Genomic DNA, 17,776 nt, shown 5'->3' on the forward strand with positions numbered 1-17,776 from the left:
AAATTGTAACTGTTCTAAATACTGCCGAATGACTGGTGGAGCGGAGTTTCAGTGTTTGCCTACATAAAATAGTGGAGTGGAGGCAGTGGAGAGTATAAAATGACAATAATCGAATAAAGTATGTCAAAATTGTAGTGAAGTACCGCCCTGCTTCCTCGTCATCCCCCGTTTCCCAGCAGCTTATCTGAGTTCCTACTGCGCATGTGCGAGTCCCGTGAATTTAACGGAAGAAGCGCTTCGCCCAAACATTATTAAAGAGACACTTCAGAGACACGTTCATCACACTCCGGGTAAGACTGCGCCCATTAAGTGTTGTTTTAAATCTTTAGTGGAAGATAACATGCGCTCATTGTGCGCTGTAAAGCAGGTCACCCATGGGTGTCTGTTTGTCGCCCTCCTGTGTTGTTAGCTTAGGAACTGTTTACCGCGGAAGGACATTTACTGAAGTACTGCGCTGTGCACGAGTATGTTGTATCCTTCCACACCTCTACAGCTCATAGAGAAATACTGCTTTTTACTCTGTCTACATTATTTGACTTACTTTGCAATCAACTAATGAATGATGTATTATGACAGGTTCAGCTATAGTGTATGTATATATATTTGATGGAAAAAGTCCATCTAAACAACCTGCAACATTAAAGTGTTAATAACTGGTCTGATAATATGATGAACTCTGAAGTGGGCCTGACCTTTGTGCTTCAAATAACAAGGCAGTGCAGGACTTTAACCTGAAGCAGTGTTTCTACACTAGTAATGGCACTTTTATTTAAGATCCGAGCACTTCCAGCACTGGGAGAAGTGTCGCTGAATGACCTCTCCCAGCAGTCCCAGATTCTGTGTGACAGTGAATTAATTACTGAGCTGATGTACTCTGCAAAAACAAAGTCCAAAGAGCTTCGATCAGTTAAGGTCGCAGAGGCACTGCTGCATCTTAAACACTCCAGAGCAGAGCCAGCAGGGACGCTTTTGTTGTTCACACATTGACTTAAGAGGTGTCACCACTTACAGACAAGAAAAATGATATTTTCTGCTGCTGTTCTTCACGTCTTTGGGTTCTTTAGTGTATTGTTTATCCCAGCGGTGAGCAGATAATGTGGTCCAGTTGACAAGTTGTCTTTTTAAAGGTTGTTTGCATCCATGACTTCCTTATTCGCTGTATCAAACGTCACTCAGCCAGAGCTACAGATTATTATTACGATCATTATGGATTCATCTGCTGTTCGTTTGATGTTTTTTTCTGTGAAACGTCAAAGACAGACACAGGAAAAAGGAGCAAATTGTCGCACTGCATTCAGCAAAACACAAATCCCATCAGAGAAGTGAATGATGCAAGACTGTGGATGTTGCAGAAGCCCTCAGGCCTCCACGATCGGAGGGGTCTTATTCACATCTTGGTGTTTTCTTTCACTTTGTAGGTTGGTACCCAGGGTTGAAATGTGTCTGCATCAGTCGGCCTAAATGCGTTTTAGTTTTGCAGATGTGCTGCCAAAGTCTAGTCTTTTTTTTTTTTTTTTTACTGATTTTGGCTGAAAATCAGGGTGATACATCCAAAAGAAGATGAGAGATATGAGCCGTGGCGGCAGGTTGCACAGCCAGCTGTATTTGAATGATTCACGACCTCCAACTCTTCTGCCTGGCTTTGTTTTACAGGTGTGTGTGTGTCGCCCCTCCTGCACCCACATGGCTCGTGTCTTTGTCTACGGCACCCTGAAGAAGGGGCAGCCCAACTACTACCGCATGTTTGACAGCGCCAACGGTAAGACGGAGTTCCTCGCCTCGGCCCGCACCACCCAGAAATACCCGCTGGTCATCGCCGGCAACTACAACATCCCCTTCCTCCTCAACATCCCCGGCCAGGGTCACCGGATCCAGGGAGAGATCTACAAAGTGGACGACCGCATGCTGAGATTCCTGGACGACTTTGAAGGGGTCCCCGCCATGTACCAGCGGACTCTGGTCAAACTGGAGGTGGAGGAGTGGGTGGCGCAGACTGAGGGAGAGGAGAGGCCGTCGGCGGGGAGCATCACGGAGGCGTTCGTGTACAGCACGACGACGTACCAGCCCGACTGGCCCTCGCTGCGCAGCTACGAGAGCTACGACGCATACGGAGGTCACGGGCTGGAGTACGTGACCAGAGAGGGCAGAGACTGATGCAGCTCGCCGGAATAAGACGAGCACATCCACCCACTTCTGCACAAATCAGCCTCCATACAGTGTTAGTGGAGCAGACGGAGGAGATCTATCAGTGACATCTCAGGAAAAAATCACACAAAACACACTCCGATGTCCAAGTTTGACTCGTCAAGGGTCAGATATTGGTTGTTTTTAGTCTAGTTTTTCGAGGCACTCCATGTGATGTGCTTACATTTGAAGAGAATATATAACACATCAAGACATTAGGTGAATAAAATAAGAGAAAGAAAGACAGCAGGATGTTGATGTTTGCCTTCATTTCTTTCTCCTAACATAAGAAGCTGTTTTACTACTTCATGATCACAACTGGAAGATATAAAAATCATGTTCTGGTCCAAGTCTGATAGTTTCTACTGGATCCTCTCAATGCATTTTAGTCAACGCGACCACGTTTTTGTTGTTTCTTTTCTTGAAAGGAAGCACAAAAGCACACGTCTGCTGATGTATATCACCTATGGAACGTTTAAACAAGTTATAAAGATGTTCATAATAAGGAAATATATGGTTATTACTATGATGTTCGTTTGTAACTTTTCCTTCTGCTGTATGTTTTCCAGCAGTAAAAGCAGTTGCACAAATGTGTAACACTCAGTTCCCAGGAATGGAAAATAATTATGTGGTTGAAATTAATAGCATAATTTGCCGCCACACCTTAAAACGTCTCCCGGTTCACCACACAGTCACCCGCAGCATCTCTGACGTGACTTCTAGCATTAGTTTAGCATTAATCCTTGTTACAATGATTTTTGTTTTTTTTGTCGGAGCCACATGGAGAAACAGCCCCGAACAGGCCGGCGATCCTCAACAGCAGCCTTTCTGTGACCGAAGCAGCCAAAGCAAAGCGTCAACGCTGTGAAATACATGAAAGGTTTGGTCGGGTTGCCTGTTAGATGTTTAAGACAAACCTGTGGAACTGCATTCTCAGCGGTGTACTAACCTGTTTATACTGTAGTACAGAAAAAAAAACCACTTAGAACTGCATAAATGTGTTGTCCTTGTCCTTACAGTCACAACTGAATCATCACCATGACCTCCCTTTAATGTGCTAACCCCATGTGGGGTCCTGTCCGCGTGATGAATAAAAACACAGCGACAGAGTTTCCTCATTTATTTCATATGAACACAGTCTTTTCTTGTCTTTATTTAGAAGAGTAAAATCCAGAAAACTGGAGGGATACAGGAGAGAGGCTATTTGGCAGGAGAACCAGTGAAATCTCTGTTGGCGTTGGAAGTTTGGAAGTCATTTTAAACAAAGCAGTACTTAAAAGGAAAAAAAAAACAAAACACTAAAACAAAGAACATTTCACAGTGTATCAAAGTACTGTACAAAAGGTTGTCTTACAAAAAGGAAAAGATGGATGTTTTTCTTTTTAAATTGTGACCAAACTGGCATCACATTTAATTCATCTAATTATATATAGTCAAACAGAAAACCACATGTTCACATGCACACTTTCATTCATCGAGTTAAAAACCCTAGTTTAGGTCTTACGCAGGTGATTCATATATGTGTTTTATTCTCAAATACAAACATGATCAGTGTCCTGAATGTTTCCTTCAGCTTTATCCTAAACCTGACTGTAAACAGGATGTGTTGTTAGGGAGAATATTAAATCTATACGCGTGCATGTGAACAACACTCAATTGCACAAACGTCAAAAATAAACCGCTGGAAGGAAAAAAAAAACACGTTGCCAGCGAGGTTTTGTGCTGCTAGTTTGGTGTAGAAAAAAAGTGAAATTGCATTGTGAATTACATCGTGGACGGCCGCCATCACAGGCGGCTGGCGTCTGACGAGACACTAGTGGTGCACAGAGGGGTGAGCAAAGAGGGATGGTGCAGGAGGTGAAGCAGGAGGACCTCTGGGTGACGCACGTGTCAGACCAGAGGTATTAATGGGGGTGGGTGATTTCTGGAGCGCCTGCGGTGTGTGACATGAGTCAGTGTCTCTGGCAAGAGTTTTTTTCAGGTGTTTGTGCAGTTCAGATCCTCACCCAGGCGGGGGAGAGAGGGGGGAGGGCTGAGGGAGGCAGATTCATCAGTAAAGGTCCTTCCTGGTGCTCGGCAGGGAGCGACTGGCGGAGCAGGTGGCGCTGCGGATCACCTCCATCCATCTAGAGAGAATAAAAACTAACTTATTATTGATTATATCATTAGTCGGCCATTATTAATGAGCTTTCTTTTCAGAAGGATCTGTGCTGCTGACGGTGTTGCAAGAAACAAAGGCTCAACAAGCGAAGACAATACTCCCAAAAGAAAGATTCAGAACACGTGACGGATGACAACCACACTAATAAATCCCTGACAACATTTACTATGAAATACCAGAGTAATGCTCCATCCTTTTTTAGCCATCAGAGTAAATCAGACAAGTTAGCTGAATCTAATGTTTTATTCGCTGTCCTGCACACCTCTGTTGGCGTTTGTTGGTGTCAAAGTGGAGCGTTATATACCTGCAGATATACCCACAGGTTTGATTCTAAGAAAGATGAAAACAAGTGCATGATAATGAACGAATACATCTTAATTTCATGACCGATCGCCCGCAGCACCGTACCTCTCGAAGGTGTACTCGCTCTCTGATCTGAAGTAGTACACGTGGGATTTAAAGTGGAGCTTGAAGACGTAGTCCTTGTGGATGTTCTCAGACTCGGACGGGACGGTGACGGAGTAGCCCAGCAGAGGAAGGCTGGCTAGAGGGTAGTCGTCCTGCGAGCGGAGGAAGGACAGGAAGTCCTCAGTGATGCACCGTCAGTCAGCGGCAACAAATAATCAAACAAACCGCTCAACGCCCTCTCACCTGGTGTGACTTGTAGAAGAAGAGGCTGAAGTTGGTGAAGACCACCCAGAGTTTCTGCCAGCCGTTACTGTTCTTGAACTTTCTCAGCAGGTTACCTGACAGCTGGTTCTGGAAACACACACAAAAAACACACACAGATGTAGTAGTGTTGGAAACTGGGGAAAAAGATGCGAGAGAAAAAAATCTCACTCATGCAAGACCAGGACATAAATTCTGACATCCACGCAGCATGTGTTGGAATGAAAGAAATATTAGAATAAAAAAATCTCATACTAAAAGTAATTATAGATTCCAGCATGTATAATTTAAGAAAGCTTTATTTGTTCAAAGATTAAGGATGAACTGATATCCAGTAATCTTGGATCCAGTGTGTCCAGTAAAACGTAGTTCACCTTCACTTTAGTACATTTAGAAAAGAGTTTCCCTGCATGGAGCAGCAGCTTTTCTCTCCTGCAGTGCCTCTCTGCTCCAGCAGGTGCCACTAAAGGACAGGATGTGTGTTCTGTGACTGCAAACAGAGACAGACAGGGCCCCCCCTCCTCCCCTGAAGTCTGCTAGTCTCCCTAGTAATGTCAGTGTGGACGGACAGAGGTGGAAACAAGGCAACGAGGCAAATGGAGGATGGAGACAGGAAAGACAAAGGGAGGGATAGGGAAAGATGGAGGTGGAGGAGAGAGAGAAGGACATAAGCACAGACATGAGAAGAGTGAGACAAAGGACACAGACACACTCTGGTACCTCCACAGCAACACTGAAGTCCACCATGGACACACTGGTGTTGCGATGCCAGCAGACGTGCACGGTGGTGTTACCGCGGTGACCCTGACGCTCCAAAGATGAGCGCGAGCCGCAGAGCTCCTCCTCCGACTCCAGCTCGGCGCTGCCGTCCTCCAACAGCTCTGGGGAACAAGAAGTAAACGGGACGTGATGGTTAGAGGCGCCTGTCAGAGCTCTCTCTGGGTTCAACATCCACCTCTGATACACTGATGTGTCCACTCACTTCATCAAACACCTGCAGCTGCACAATTAAAGTGACGTGTCAAGTGGAATTAAAAGGTTGATACTTTTCCTCTTAGATGATAAAACAAATTAAAACCTCATTTATTCTATCATCAGTTTCTTTTATTCCTCAGCTCATTTGAACATGATTAAAAGCACTAAAAAAGAGGAAACACTGTAGAAGTAGTAGCAAAATAAAAGGAGCTAGTAAAAGATGACTTGATGAAGAAAAGATGAATGTATTAAAAAGCTTTTTATTTCTCGTCACACCCTTTAATAACCCAACAGTGTTATTTATTATGATGTATTTCATCTTTGACGTTGCTGCCGGTGTTTGATGCTGAGCGAGGTGCTGATCAGAGCACTTTCAGCACCGTCTGCACAAAAGAAAGGAGGAAAAAAAAAAAAAAAATCCCCTTTTGTTGTTACTTGTAAGCCAATCCTCTTTAAGTGTCGGAGCTCTAAATGTACAGAGCAGGTGATTTCTGTGAGGGACAATGGGACACGTCGCACCAAAGGTCAGCAGGTGGGGGCCTCATTGAAGGTCGTGACAGGCGGTTAAGGAAAAGAATGGGAGGAAAGAAGAAGGGAGAAGGAAGGGGAGACAGCTGGGGCCTGGACCTACTTATATCAGGTGACGTTAAAAATATGATGAAAGGCCACCTGGAACAGTTCAGTGAGATTGTTCATGAGCTCTAGACTATAGAGGTGATCGCTTTCCTTTAAAGAAAGACCTTACTGATGAAGAGAATAATCTCCTCCAGAGAGGCTAACAGGTCCCAGCTGAAGTCTCCGTGTCACACTAAGTTCAGCCGGGCCGTCGCGGGTGACTAATCCCACGTGGGAACACTTCCAGGATTAACTCTGCTGTGGGGCTTTTTTTTTTATGCCTGGTCCCCAGACAGGCCTGCGATACTCCGACGATGAAGCGATCTGGGAGCAGTCAGCAGGTTGGAGCAGCTGTCGTCTTGGTTCGACTTTGCTTCAAATCCTCGGAGTCAATAAAACACAGAGGGGAAGCACAGGCCTGTCGCGGCTCTAGTTCTGCACACATCAGGACTAGAGAACGGAAAGCTGCTCCCTCCTGGGACTCATGCATTTATTTCAACTAATAAATGTCAGCGTCTTCACACACACACGTCCCTCGAGAGCCGCTGTCACTCACACACACATTTAGCGTCCACACAGCGGAGGGCAGACTTACTGTTGTCTGACAGGCTGCCGGACAGCAGGTCGGCGTTCGGGCCGCTGCTCTGCTCCGCCAGGTCGATGGCCATCCTGATGTCCTCCACCCAGCGCTCCATCTCCGACGCACAGCTGGGCGCACGCAGGGCGAGGAGAAAGGGAGGGAATGAGTCAGAGGTTTGTGAAATTGCTGACCGAGATCAGGTGACGACACAGTGTGAGAGACGCAGGAGAAAGAAGAAACATCAAGTTAAAGAGAGAGAGAAAGAAACTCCCATGTGTCTGATGTCTGATCAGAGGAAAAAGTGGGTGTTACACAGCGCGACCTCCATTTTACAGCCACAGATGAAACTTTTTAATGAGCGAGTGAGTTACTGAATGGAAAATAGGTCACACACAGATTTAATTAGAGGGCAAACAAAAGCTTCCAGACGAAAGAAGCCCGTGACTGATGAGGTCAACCTGTGTGAACCCTTAAAACTGTTCCTCCCAGAAACCAGAAGCTTCCACTCAGAACAGATCGATGGGGTTCCATCACGAGGACTGATTTGATTTCTTCTTTTAGTAAGATATAACGAAGATGGAAATAATAATAAAGAAGCTGTGAATGTGTTTAAGGTACCTGGCTGCCACCACCACAGACTGCCGCTGTCCAAACAAGGTGAACGAATGAGGGACCCCCCACTCCTCCTCACTTTCTCTGATCTACCAACACACAGATCAAACATTAAATACTAAAACACGATTCCACCCTAAAATGTTTTTGTAAAGTAGGACAACTGTGGGTTTTATTCCTACACCATTCCAGTTACTCAAATTGCTTAAAGTGTTGTAGAGGGTTTATGTCCACACACCGTCATGCCATACAGGGGCAGCTGGCCGTGAACTTTAAACTGGTTGGACGGGGTCATTCCTCGACTGGTGTACACCAACGAGTCGCTGAACTGGAGAGAGCAAAGAGAAGAAGGGAGGGAAGAAAAGACGCAAGGTTAGATTTTTGTTTTCTTGCTGTCGCCGATATGAGCATCACTTTGAAAAGTAGCTGAAGCGCCGCACCAGGAGGAACATCCTCTGCTGAAGGCCCTTCCCTGACAGCTTGCTGAGGCAGCCGAGCCTGATAAACTCCTGGAAGTTAAACACAAACACACCATAAAACATGTGGAAGCGACAGAGAGAAGAAAAGATACTGATTGAAATGACTGTTCTTCACAGTGTCCTCTCTACGAGTCGATAAATAATAAAGAGTCTAACCCTTCCAGGGATGGCGAGGTTTTCGATGCCGGTCAGATCTTTCTTCAGCTCAAGAAGCTTCTGGAAGTTCTCCATCTTCATCATGGTGCCCTGGAGCTGCAGCACCATCTCAGAGATGTCCGCCAGGGCCGCTGGGAGGAGGATGAAAAGAAGGTTGTGGAAAACAGGCACGAGGAGAGAAAGGCGGCGATGACCGGAAACAGGGAAATCCCCGTACCTCTGCAGTCCCTGAAGTCATCGTGGGTGGGGGGGTAGTGCTTGCACAGCCTCTCCAGGATGAGTTTGTAGTGCAGCAGGCGGTGCAGAGGCCTGAGGAGGAAGATGTTGAAGGGCAGGTAGCAAACCCTCTGCTGCTCAAAGTCTCGACCCAGAGCCTCCACCTTCCGACTGGACCTGGGGAGCGACATGGGGGGGGAAGAAGGAAGAGCTAAAAGTGGAGCCGACCGTGCTTAACGGCCTGTAGCGGACGTTTAAAAGACACTATTCTTGTCCTTTAACTGTCCCGTGCCTCCATTCACCTACCTACAGGCCCGCTCCAGCTCCACCAGGCACTCTGAGTGTCTCTGAAGATGAACCGTCAACTGCTGCAGATGCAAAAGAAGCAAAGAAATGATGAAAATAAACCACAACCTTCCCAAGTGGGCATCTATGATCTCTACACCTGTCATCCAAATCTTCTACAGAAAAATGAGTGGTTTTTAGTCCAAAATAAAAAGAAGAAGAAGGAGATCTAGTTACCCTCAGACCCTGAATGTTCTTCAGGAGAATGTCACCGATCCGTTGATAGTCTCCTTTAATGTGGGCGTTGGAGCGACCCTCCCTAAAACAGACAAGGAACTCACATGCAGTTACACTGATTCAGCAGTAGGTGGCAGGCCAGAACCAATGACCGGAAAATCTTCATTCGATTCCCACAATCCCATTCATTTTACCAGCAAGCCCTTGGGCCCTCTCCAAGCATGGTGTGTGTGTGTGTGTGTGTGTGTGTCCTCCTGTCTGTCATTACAGAAATAACACAGACACGATTCCCACAGGAGGAAACAGGAGTTTGCACGTGCACATTAGTTCTCATGCAAAGTCACCTTCACCTTTTCATGTCATTATTTATTCTGGCTGAAGGAGCAGTTTAGGTTTAGGCTTTAATTACAACGTCTCCTGTCGATGGGGCTGTGAGACTTGAACGTGATGAAAACGGGCAGAAACAAAAGGAGGGTTCCCTTGTTTTTGTCTCGCTGAAGCACAAAAGCAAATTGCCAAACGCTAATCTGGTCTTAAAGCGCTTCTCATTTGAAAGAAATCTGGGAGATTTTGTTTATTTCCAACCAGTAATCCTATTTAATTTCTTCATCTCAGCTGATGTAAATGAGCATTTTACTTTTTTTCTAGATATTCTAATAACATGCAGTGTTTATCAGCCATTTGAACGATACTGTGCCAGCTAAATAATAGCATTAAGAAGTTCAGTCTTTTTAATGAAGGATAAAGTGTCATTTGGGTTTTATGTAGGTGTCTTTGGATTTAGTTTGCACATGCTCTTTTCAGGCAGACAGCCTGCTACTGACCACTGTGCCAGCCGCTGCTCCACCTCTTTGAGGAATCCCTGGTGAAACTTGTAGATGGGATCGTAGCTGGTGGAGATCAGGCTTTTGACGGAGTCGGGGAAGGCCTCTTCTTTCCCAACAGCGCTCACGAAGGACTGCAGCGGACAAACACGTGGTAATGTGGAGGAATAAGAAGACGTTTGATTATCTAATTAAGGCCACTGACAGCAGCACGTTCACACATTTAACATTGAAAATTAAGTAACATGCAAGTGGCTCTACAGCAAAGCGATGAATGAGTTTAAGGTTAAAGCCAAAACAATAAATCAGCACATTGAACTGTTTTTATAATCGATTCATTTCTTTCTAGCAAAAAAGCCAAAACATCTTTTGTCGTAACAAATTGTATATTTTGAGGTTTTGGACTGTTCAGTCAGACCGAAAAAAGCAACTTGAAGACAATATTCTGGTGTTTTTTCATTCTTTTCTGAACCAAATGAGTAATTAACTGTCTGAGAAAACAACTGTCAGAATAAATTAGAATGAAAATGATCATTAGCTGTGCATACGTTCTTTAATATTTGGGATGTAAATTTCTCACACTGATGAGCGACACACACACACGACTGACATGTGCGTGCAAACACACACACACACACACACACACACACACACACACACACACACACACACACACACACACACAGCACTGGCATGATCCCAGCAGACACCTGAATGGGAGGTTGGCAGGTCAAAGTGAGTGATGGGACTTGAAAGCTCAATGACATTTGTTTGCACTGAGGATAACCATCCAGCTACACACACACACACCATGCCCCCCCCAGCACAGAGCGAGTGCACTACAACCCCTGACACAGAGGTGTTATATTCTCCTTTCAGAGTAAATCACACACGGTTATGACAGCTAGTGCAGACAGGAGGCCGTCCAGCTGTTTCACAGAGGGACCTGCTGAGGGGGGAGGAGGGGTGACAGCGGGGAAAAAAAGGGGGGGGAGGGAGGGGAAGGGAGGGTGCAGGATTCTCTGGCGTGAGCAATGCCAGCCAAAGAAAATATTTAAGAGGTTTTTAAAAAAAGCGCCAGCGCACGCCTTCCTGCCACATCAAAGAGGGTGGAAACTACTGTTGGGAAGAAAAACAGCTGAGAGGGAGAAAAAGACACAAGCGAGGGGAAATGTGATATTTTCCTCCTTCACAGCGAGGTCAGAAGGCAGCGTCGTAATATTAACGTGATGGGGTCTTCAGCAGGCAGGTGCTCGGACCTGCATTGTCCCCGTCGGTGGTCTAGAATCATTCCATTCTCCTCTCTTTAAATCACATAGAAACGGCAAAGTCTGACCCACATTAAGTCGCTCTCTCATCCCAGAATTTAACACAAAGACTGTGTTCTTCCTCCCTGTTGATTTTAGTGGTTTTTACTTGTTAACTAAAGAGTCGGAAGCTGCTAGTCTGTGGCGTCTTAAAGAACAAACAAGATACAAGTTTGAGTTTAAAAGGATGAATTAGAACACGTCCTTTGCTTTCTCGTGAAAAACAAAACAGTGAATGTCGTTTAAAAAAAACACAAATGGCTTAAATATGCTCTGTTGGAACCTGGATTTTCATTTGTAATCTGTCCTGCTCATAAAGCCTCAGATGTTGAACCTCATTCTTCAGCCAAACTAAATTCATATGAAATAAAAAAGAATGGAGGAGCTGCAGTAAGTCGGTGTGATATTAGTGTCCCTTGACAGCGTACCTTCTCCTGAACTTTTTGGCTTTCAAACTGGGCTCACTTTCTCAACATCTAGTGTGTAAAAAAAAACAAACTCACATCCTGATTCCCGAACTTGCTCTGCACAAACCCACCCTGACTCACCGTCCCCACACACGAGCCTTTAAAACACCAACTTTAGCTCGCCGTCGCAAAACACAGACTGTGAAATAACCGGCTTTGACTCACTATTCCGGCACCACGGCTTTTAAAAAGAGACCGGCCTCGGCTCGGTGCCGCCGTGTGCAGGCCTGTGTGCTTTGGGGAATGTGTTCACACTTGGCCTGACTACCTCCTGCTCCTAACACAGATGGCTTTTCAAGGATCCCTCTCTCTCCTGTCTGTCAGACGGTTGAGAGCGGCCTTGCAGGCTGGACCACGTGGACAGGTGTGCGCTCAAACCCCGCTGAAGAAGCGATTTCATCCCAGTAGCTTCTTTTTTTTTTCTTTTCTCTCTTTATTGATCCAAAATAACAAGAAGACCAACAACTGCACAGCTGGAAGGTTCAGCAGGATCCCTTCCCATCCCGGTAGCTTCTGCTGCCACGTGATATAAAGACAGTGAGGAAACGTCCTCCTTACCTCTGTGATGACCTGCAGGTCTTTGAGGTATGTCCGCTCCGTGGTCAACAGCTCCTTGGCTATGAAGTAGGCCTTGTCTGTGGGAAACTTCTGGACACAAACAGAAAGAGGAGATCGATCCATCTGTCCATGCATTCACTGATCCACTGAGAAATCCCTCTGGTTTTTTTTTTTACTATAGAAAGCAGCTCTGGGAAGACAGCAGTGATCTTCCAGCATGTAAAGAGCCACACAGCACACAGTGGAAGGACAGAGCTGAAGATCTGACTGTCAACTCGCTCAGAAATGAAAATTCTGATCTTTAACTTGGTAAGAGACACATGCTACCATCAGTGTTAGTGATCACTCAATCAGCCAGATCTGCTATTGGCTCATTGTGGGTGGACAAGCATGTAGTCAAATGAGCTAAAAGTTACTCGTAGCATCTCCATCCACAGTTTATATTCTTGTCATCCACCCGCCCTCTCCCCATCTGTACGCCCACCTTCCTCCTCGCCTCCTCTTCATCATCATTGCGGATGCATCCGGCGTCAGTGAGCAGCGGGCTGGTGAGAGGCGACAGCTGCCGTCCCTCAGGACTCTGACCTAGACCCAGTGCACCGGTGCTGCCCATCCCCCGTCCATTTACCGAGCCGTTGCCGTTGACGACCACGAGGGGACTTCCCACCGGAGAGCCCTCTGAACCGGGACTTTCTGGGGGAGGAGAGGGAGAGGAGGAGGGGAGGAAAATGGAAAGGGGAGGGAGGTGGGGACAGAAACAGAACAAAGAGCGAGATAAGGGAGAAGATGGTAGGGGAGGATAAGGGACAAAGTTAACATAGGTTCCATATGCACCATATAAAAAGCCATTCAGCTACTTGAATGAAATTCACTGCCATCTTTCTTATCATTTAATTCTTATGGTGACATTTTCATTCTTTCCTTCTTCTCAGTGGAGGAAAAGAGATCAACAAGCTCAAAATACGAACAAGATTCCCCAAATAATTCCTCTAACATGCGACCAAACCACATGGCGATGAATTTCAAGGTTAGACAATCAATCTTAATCTACTCAGCGCCCCAAAATGAACAGCCGTCATGTCCAGGCATGACAAAAATGCTACGATCCCTCAACTCTGAAGGAGGCTACATCTAACTCTACTTCTCTATTGGACCACCAAATCTGAAATATGGTTAAAAACGTAATAAAAGGATAAAAAGAAGGAAAAAATAGCAATAAATGTTAAGCAGATGTTAGTAAGGAGCTGTAGATTATCACCTTATTTGCAAGACTTAATAAAGGCCATATCTGTGCATTATAAGGGCAAGGGAAAAGACAAATAACGACGGAGTACTTATCAAACAGTGGCTACATCGCAATGAATAAAGTTATGAGATAAGAAATGAGAATAATCATCTATGATCTACAATCTTTGTTATGCAATCTAAGCCAGTAATATTTGTTTTGGAAAATAAGGCTGCAAATAACAATTGGTGCCACTATTGGTTAACTTATCAATTATTTTTTTAACTAATAAAGTGGTTTTCTATATTGTTAAGACAATCTGTGAACACTACATTAGCTTTTCCATTTCCCCTTACAAAGCACTACAGATATGATCTTCTACAGGCAGGTGATAGTCTCGCTAATGTAATGATGCCTAAAATGATCTGTTTTTCAATGGGAGTCTGGTATGATTGCAGTTGAAAGCGACTTCTTTTCTACAACTTTTGGGGGAAAATGTACTTTTCACTACAGCGAGAGTAACTACAGAGGTTTTACTACATGGTGCTACGTTGTGACTGTATACTTGCCCAAGTTTCCAAAGAGTCCACTGTTACACACCAAACTGGATCATGGGTAAAACCATGGCAACCACTGAGTGCAGATCTGTGACGGGTGCTATAAAAAAAAAAAACTTACCACCATACAGAAAAAAAGAACTAAAAATTACAACAGCGAAAAAACACTGAACACAAACAGAAACGGAACGAACCCACAACACCGAACAAACTCTAAACTCTACTCTACAATCTAGCTACCACAACACAGGACACGGGTGGGGTGGGGGGGTCACAGTTCAGGCAGGTTGAGGTGATGTAGGTGTGAAGGGTGGGGCAGGGGGCGTTGGACGTCGGTTCTCTCTACAGAAAAATTCTGGAGTCCCTTTTTTTCTTCGAACATACAAGGTCGTTTTTTTATTGACACTAGTGCACACAATCAGTTACAGTGTTAAAAAGAGAGATGAAGGGTAAAGAAATAAAAGGTTAAAACCTCAAAGAAGTTACAAGAAAAAAAAAAATATCCAGCAGGTGTTTTGTGATGAAAATAAAAAGGACAGAATATAAAGTGTTACAAGAGTGACAAAGAAAACCAGTGAGTCAGCGCGTCTGTTGGATGTATATTCAGCGTGCGTTAAGGGAGAAACGATCCCTCCAACGTCTTTCTTTTGTAAAGGAATATAAAGACGTTTTTGGCGGCTTCAGCTCGATCGGCTGCAGTTTGACCTTTGCACCTTCAGTATTTATTGTGATTTTAATGCTTTACAGACGCTGCGAGCCCACGTCGCTCAGATATCTAGTCAATCCACGACATGCAGACTAAAACGGCCGACAACCCTCACACATCACGAGTTTAATAGAACAGCCACGAAGCCGGTTTATTCCTTCAAAAGGAAGTCAGTCAGTAGAAATATGAGTTATGTAAACAGAAAGAGGAGCACAGACGTGCTGCTAAAATGTCACCTTTTACCATCTTATTAATGTAAATTAAAGAAAATAGTTTGGCATTTTTGGAAGTGTTGCTCTTGCTGAGAATTAAGAGGAGAACATTGATACGTCTGTACAGCGAATACGAAGCAGGGGAAGCAGCCCGTCTTTCCAAACTTAACAAAATGCGACAAAGGCACCAAAATGAAACCACAACCTTTTCATTTTCATTTGCGATTTCCCCCTGCTTCCAGTCTTTCCTGTGCTTCACACTTACTGTACAGACACAAAAGTGGTATCAAACGTCTCATCTAACTCTTGGCACAAAATCAAACTATTTCCCAAAATGTTGAACTATTTGCTTCAAGCAGCCCGATATCAGTAAAATACGATCACATAATCACAGTGTGTGCACCGCAGAGTAAACTACAATCATTTTACCTCTTATGTTTCGAGTAAATCTAACAAATTTGGCTCTGATTAACATACAAATTATTATATGAATACAAAAATCACAATCTAGCAGTCTGTTATACTGTATGTACAGTACATTAAAATTACAAAAAGCCTCCATGGAAGTGGTGACAGGCAGTGAAAGGGAAGACAGGGACGACTCAACCCCAGTATTCATGCATGTGTGTGTGTGTGTGTGTGCATGTGTGTGTGTTTGGGTCCCTCTCCAGACAACACTCGGACTTTCACACCTTACAAAATAGAATGCCGCGTCTCTCAAAGATATCTTTGATTTTTCTGCACTTACATTTGCATTAAGCTTAACTTTACTTGTGTCTTGTCTACACTCGCCTTCTCTCGTTCCGTTTAAAGAGCGCCGGAGTTGAGTCGGCCCCTGTTTTGTCCTCGTGCACAGAGAGGAAACCTGGGGCAAAAACATAAACGATTTCTAAATATTTGAAAAAGACACGGCGCAGTCAATTAGTCATGACGGTGTAGTAACAAAAAAAAAGGCATGAAAACTGTGAAATCCCACGAGAAGCGAAAGGGAGTTTTGTGTGTGTGAATTACGCAAGAGTTGTTACATGTGTGTTAGACTGCATCTGATGCTTCTCAAACATTTTGAAACCATTTTGAGCCCCAAGACAGAAAACACAGAGTGGCAAAGTGAGCAAAAACAGAGCAGAATGACAGAACAGCAGGGACTTTTTGCTTGCCTGGTAAACATGCATTCAAAGAAGGAAATGGTGAAAAAAAAAACAAAAAAAAAACAGCATTTTTTCCCTTCAATAACAGAAAAGATGCATAAAAACAGTGCATTTCCAAAGCATGAAGCATTGTTTCAGGAGGAATCAGCAGCTCTGAGAAAAAGAAAAAGGTTGCAGACTACAAAATACATTTAGTCCAAGTGAAGCCCTTACATCATTGTTTTAGGGAGCACTAAGGCTCAATGAGTGACAGTGTAATCATGCAAAAGTGGCTACAGAAGATACCTGTTTATGTGAGCATCTTTAATTCTAAAGCAGATCCAAATTCAGAAAAAGATGCATGCTAATCAACAGTATCATTTGTACTGCTTAAACTCTCTGAAATGTCTGTATTTCCCCAAAACAAAGCATAATGGCAATACTAACATGCTGATGTTTAGCAGGTATGTAATGTTTACCACCTGCACAAACATAGTATGGCATGTTTAGCGTACACGAAATTAAGATTTTGGCAAAAGAATCACCTCATGTCTTGATCGTCTGTTTTTGGGAAACACAGACAATACTTTTTTTTTTTCCAATTTAAAAAAATAAAGAACCAAACTGCAGATCAGTGCAGCAGAAGCGCACCTGTTTCCTCTTAATTTACTGAGGCTTATCCAGATTCAGCGTTGCAGTGAAAAGGTGCAAAAAAAAAAAGCAAAAAAAAAAAAAAAAAGCATTTGTTGCGGTGAGCAGACAGCCAGCAAATGACAGTGATGAGGATGGAGGGCCGGCACACCTTCAATAAACAGCATCGTAACAGAAGAGAGAACAGCAACCAAAGAAAGAGAGCAGTGAGCTACCTTTGTGTGTGTGTGTGTGTGTGTGTGTGTGTGTGTGTGGTGCATGCCGCGGGCCAAGCCAAGCAGAGCAGACAGGTCACAGGTTTAAGGACGAAGGTCGGCGTGTTTGATTCTATTATCGTGTGCGTAAAACCGTGAAAGAAAGAAAAAAAGAACGAGAGACAGAAATAAAGACTGGAAAAAGTCCACGTTGACCCAACAGAAGTAGCGTAGTAGATCCTCAGCAGGAATGTAGACACACATGCAGCTTCGGGTATTATCAAAAATACAGATATAAAAGGTTAGGGCCGTGCTCGTACAATCCCTAACATTATAAATGATTCAAATCTATCCGCCCACTAATGGGAAATACAAAAAGAGAATCGCTACAAAAAGTCTCTACCACAAACATCCAAATTACAGTGCAAGTTGCCCACGACAGACAGATAGAAGTCGAACGAAAGCATAAAAAAGTGCTCTAAGGGGAAGGACGTCCGCTCGGGCCAAAACCGAATGAGAAAGGCAGACCGGCCGTTAGCTCCAGCACTCCTCCTCCAGCAGATAGCTTCCACGTTTAACACATTTTTCTACCAAGTGTATTACTCTAAGCACAATCCATTCCCTACCTAGAACATTTGAATATTCTGTACAATTAAAAAGGGGGATATCTCTCAGTGCTATCCTTCACCACAGACTGCACTAAAGACAAACTGTATATAACATCTGACGTGAGACAGTTTTCCCCTTTAGAACCTCCAAATACTTCCCATTGAAATCCC

At 44.3% G+C, this 17,776-nt stretch overlaps 2 protein-coding genes across 3 annotated transcripts in view; one reads left to right on the forward strand and one right to left on the reverse strand.

The window, feature by feature from the left end:
• Window positions 1–1,663: 1,663 nt before the first annotated feature.
• LOC139223836 (gamma-glutamylaminecyclotransferase B-like) lies at window positions 1,664–2,399 on the forward strand. The gene has a single exon (XM_070855837.1). It carries the CDS (start codon window positions 1,684–1,686, stop codon window positions 2,152–2,154), a length of 471 nt encoding a protein of 156 aa, XP_070711938.1. The 5' UTR covers window positions 1,664–1,683; the 3' UTR covers window positions 2,155–2,399.
• Window positions 2,400–3,228: 829 nt separating this feature from the next.
• Window positions 3,229–17,776, reverse strand: part of LOC139223838 (FERM, ARHGEF and pleckstrin domain-containing protein 1-like) — a 53,685-nt gene continuing 39,137 nt past the window's right edge. Inside the window, exons 14-28 of one of the 2 annotated variants that reach the window (XM_070855841.1) lie at window positions 12,810–13,018; window positions 12,326–12,415; window positions 9,994–10,127; window positions 9,170–9,251; window positions 8,954–9,015; window positions 8,649–8,824; window positions 8,432–8,562; window positions 8,237–8,305; window positions 8,035–8,124; window positions 7,803–7,885; window positions 7,200–7,312; window positions 5,735–5,895; window positions 4,997–5,104; window positions 4,754–4,905; window positions 3,229–4,310 (exon numbers count right to left, since the gene is read on the reverse strand). In XM_070855841.1, the coding sequence (XP_070711942.1) occupies window positions 4,235–4,310; window positions 4,754–4,905; window positions 4,997–5,104; window positions 5,735–5,895; window positions 7,200–7,312; window positions 7,803–7,885; window positions 8,035–8,124; window positions 8,237–8,305; window positions 8,432–8,562; window positions 8,649–8,824; window positions 8,954–9,015; window positions 9,170–9,251; window positions 9,994–10,127; window positions 12,326–12,415; window positions 12,810–13,018 (1,736 nt within the window). In that variant the 3' untranslated portion in view covers window positions 3,229–4,234. The remainder of the gene's footprint in view (window positions 4,311–4,753; window positions 4,906–4,996; window positions 5,105–5,734; window positions 5,896–7,199; window positions 7,313–7,802; window positions 7,886–8,034; window positions 8,125–8,236; window positions 8,306–8,431; window positions 8,563–8,648; window positions 8,825–8,953; window positions 9,016–9,169; window positions 9,252–9,993; window positions 10,128–12,325; window positions 12,416–12,809; window positions 13,019–17,776) is intronic. The other variant, XM_070855840.1, reaches the window with a different exon arrangement.

This window comes from Pempheris klunzingeri, chromosome 24 (genome assembly GCF_042242105.1).
Source record: "Pempheris klunzingeri isolate RE-2024b chromosome 24, fPemKlu1.hap1, whole genome shotgun sequence".
In the NCBI taxonomy this organism is placed as follows: domain Eukaryota; kingdom Metazoa; phylum Chordata; class Actinopteri; order Acropomatiformes; family Pempheridae; genus Pempheris; species Pempheris klunzingeri.

Bases quoted from the DNA above. Each gene is read 5' to 3' on its own strand.
- LOC139223836 (XM_070855837.1), top strand. From the start codon at position 1,684: ATGGCTCGTGTCTTTGTCTACGGCACCCTGAAGAAGGGGCAGCCCAAC.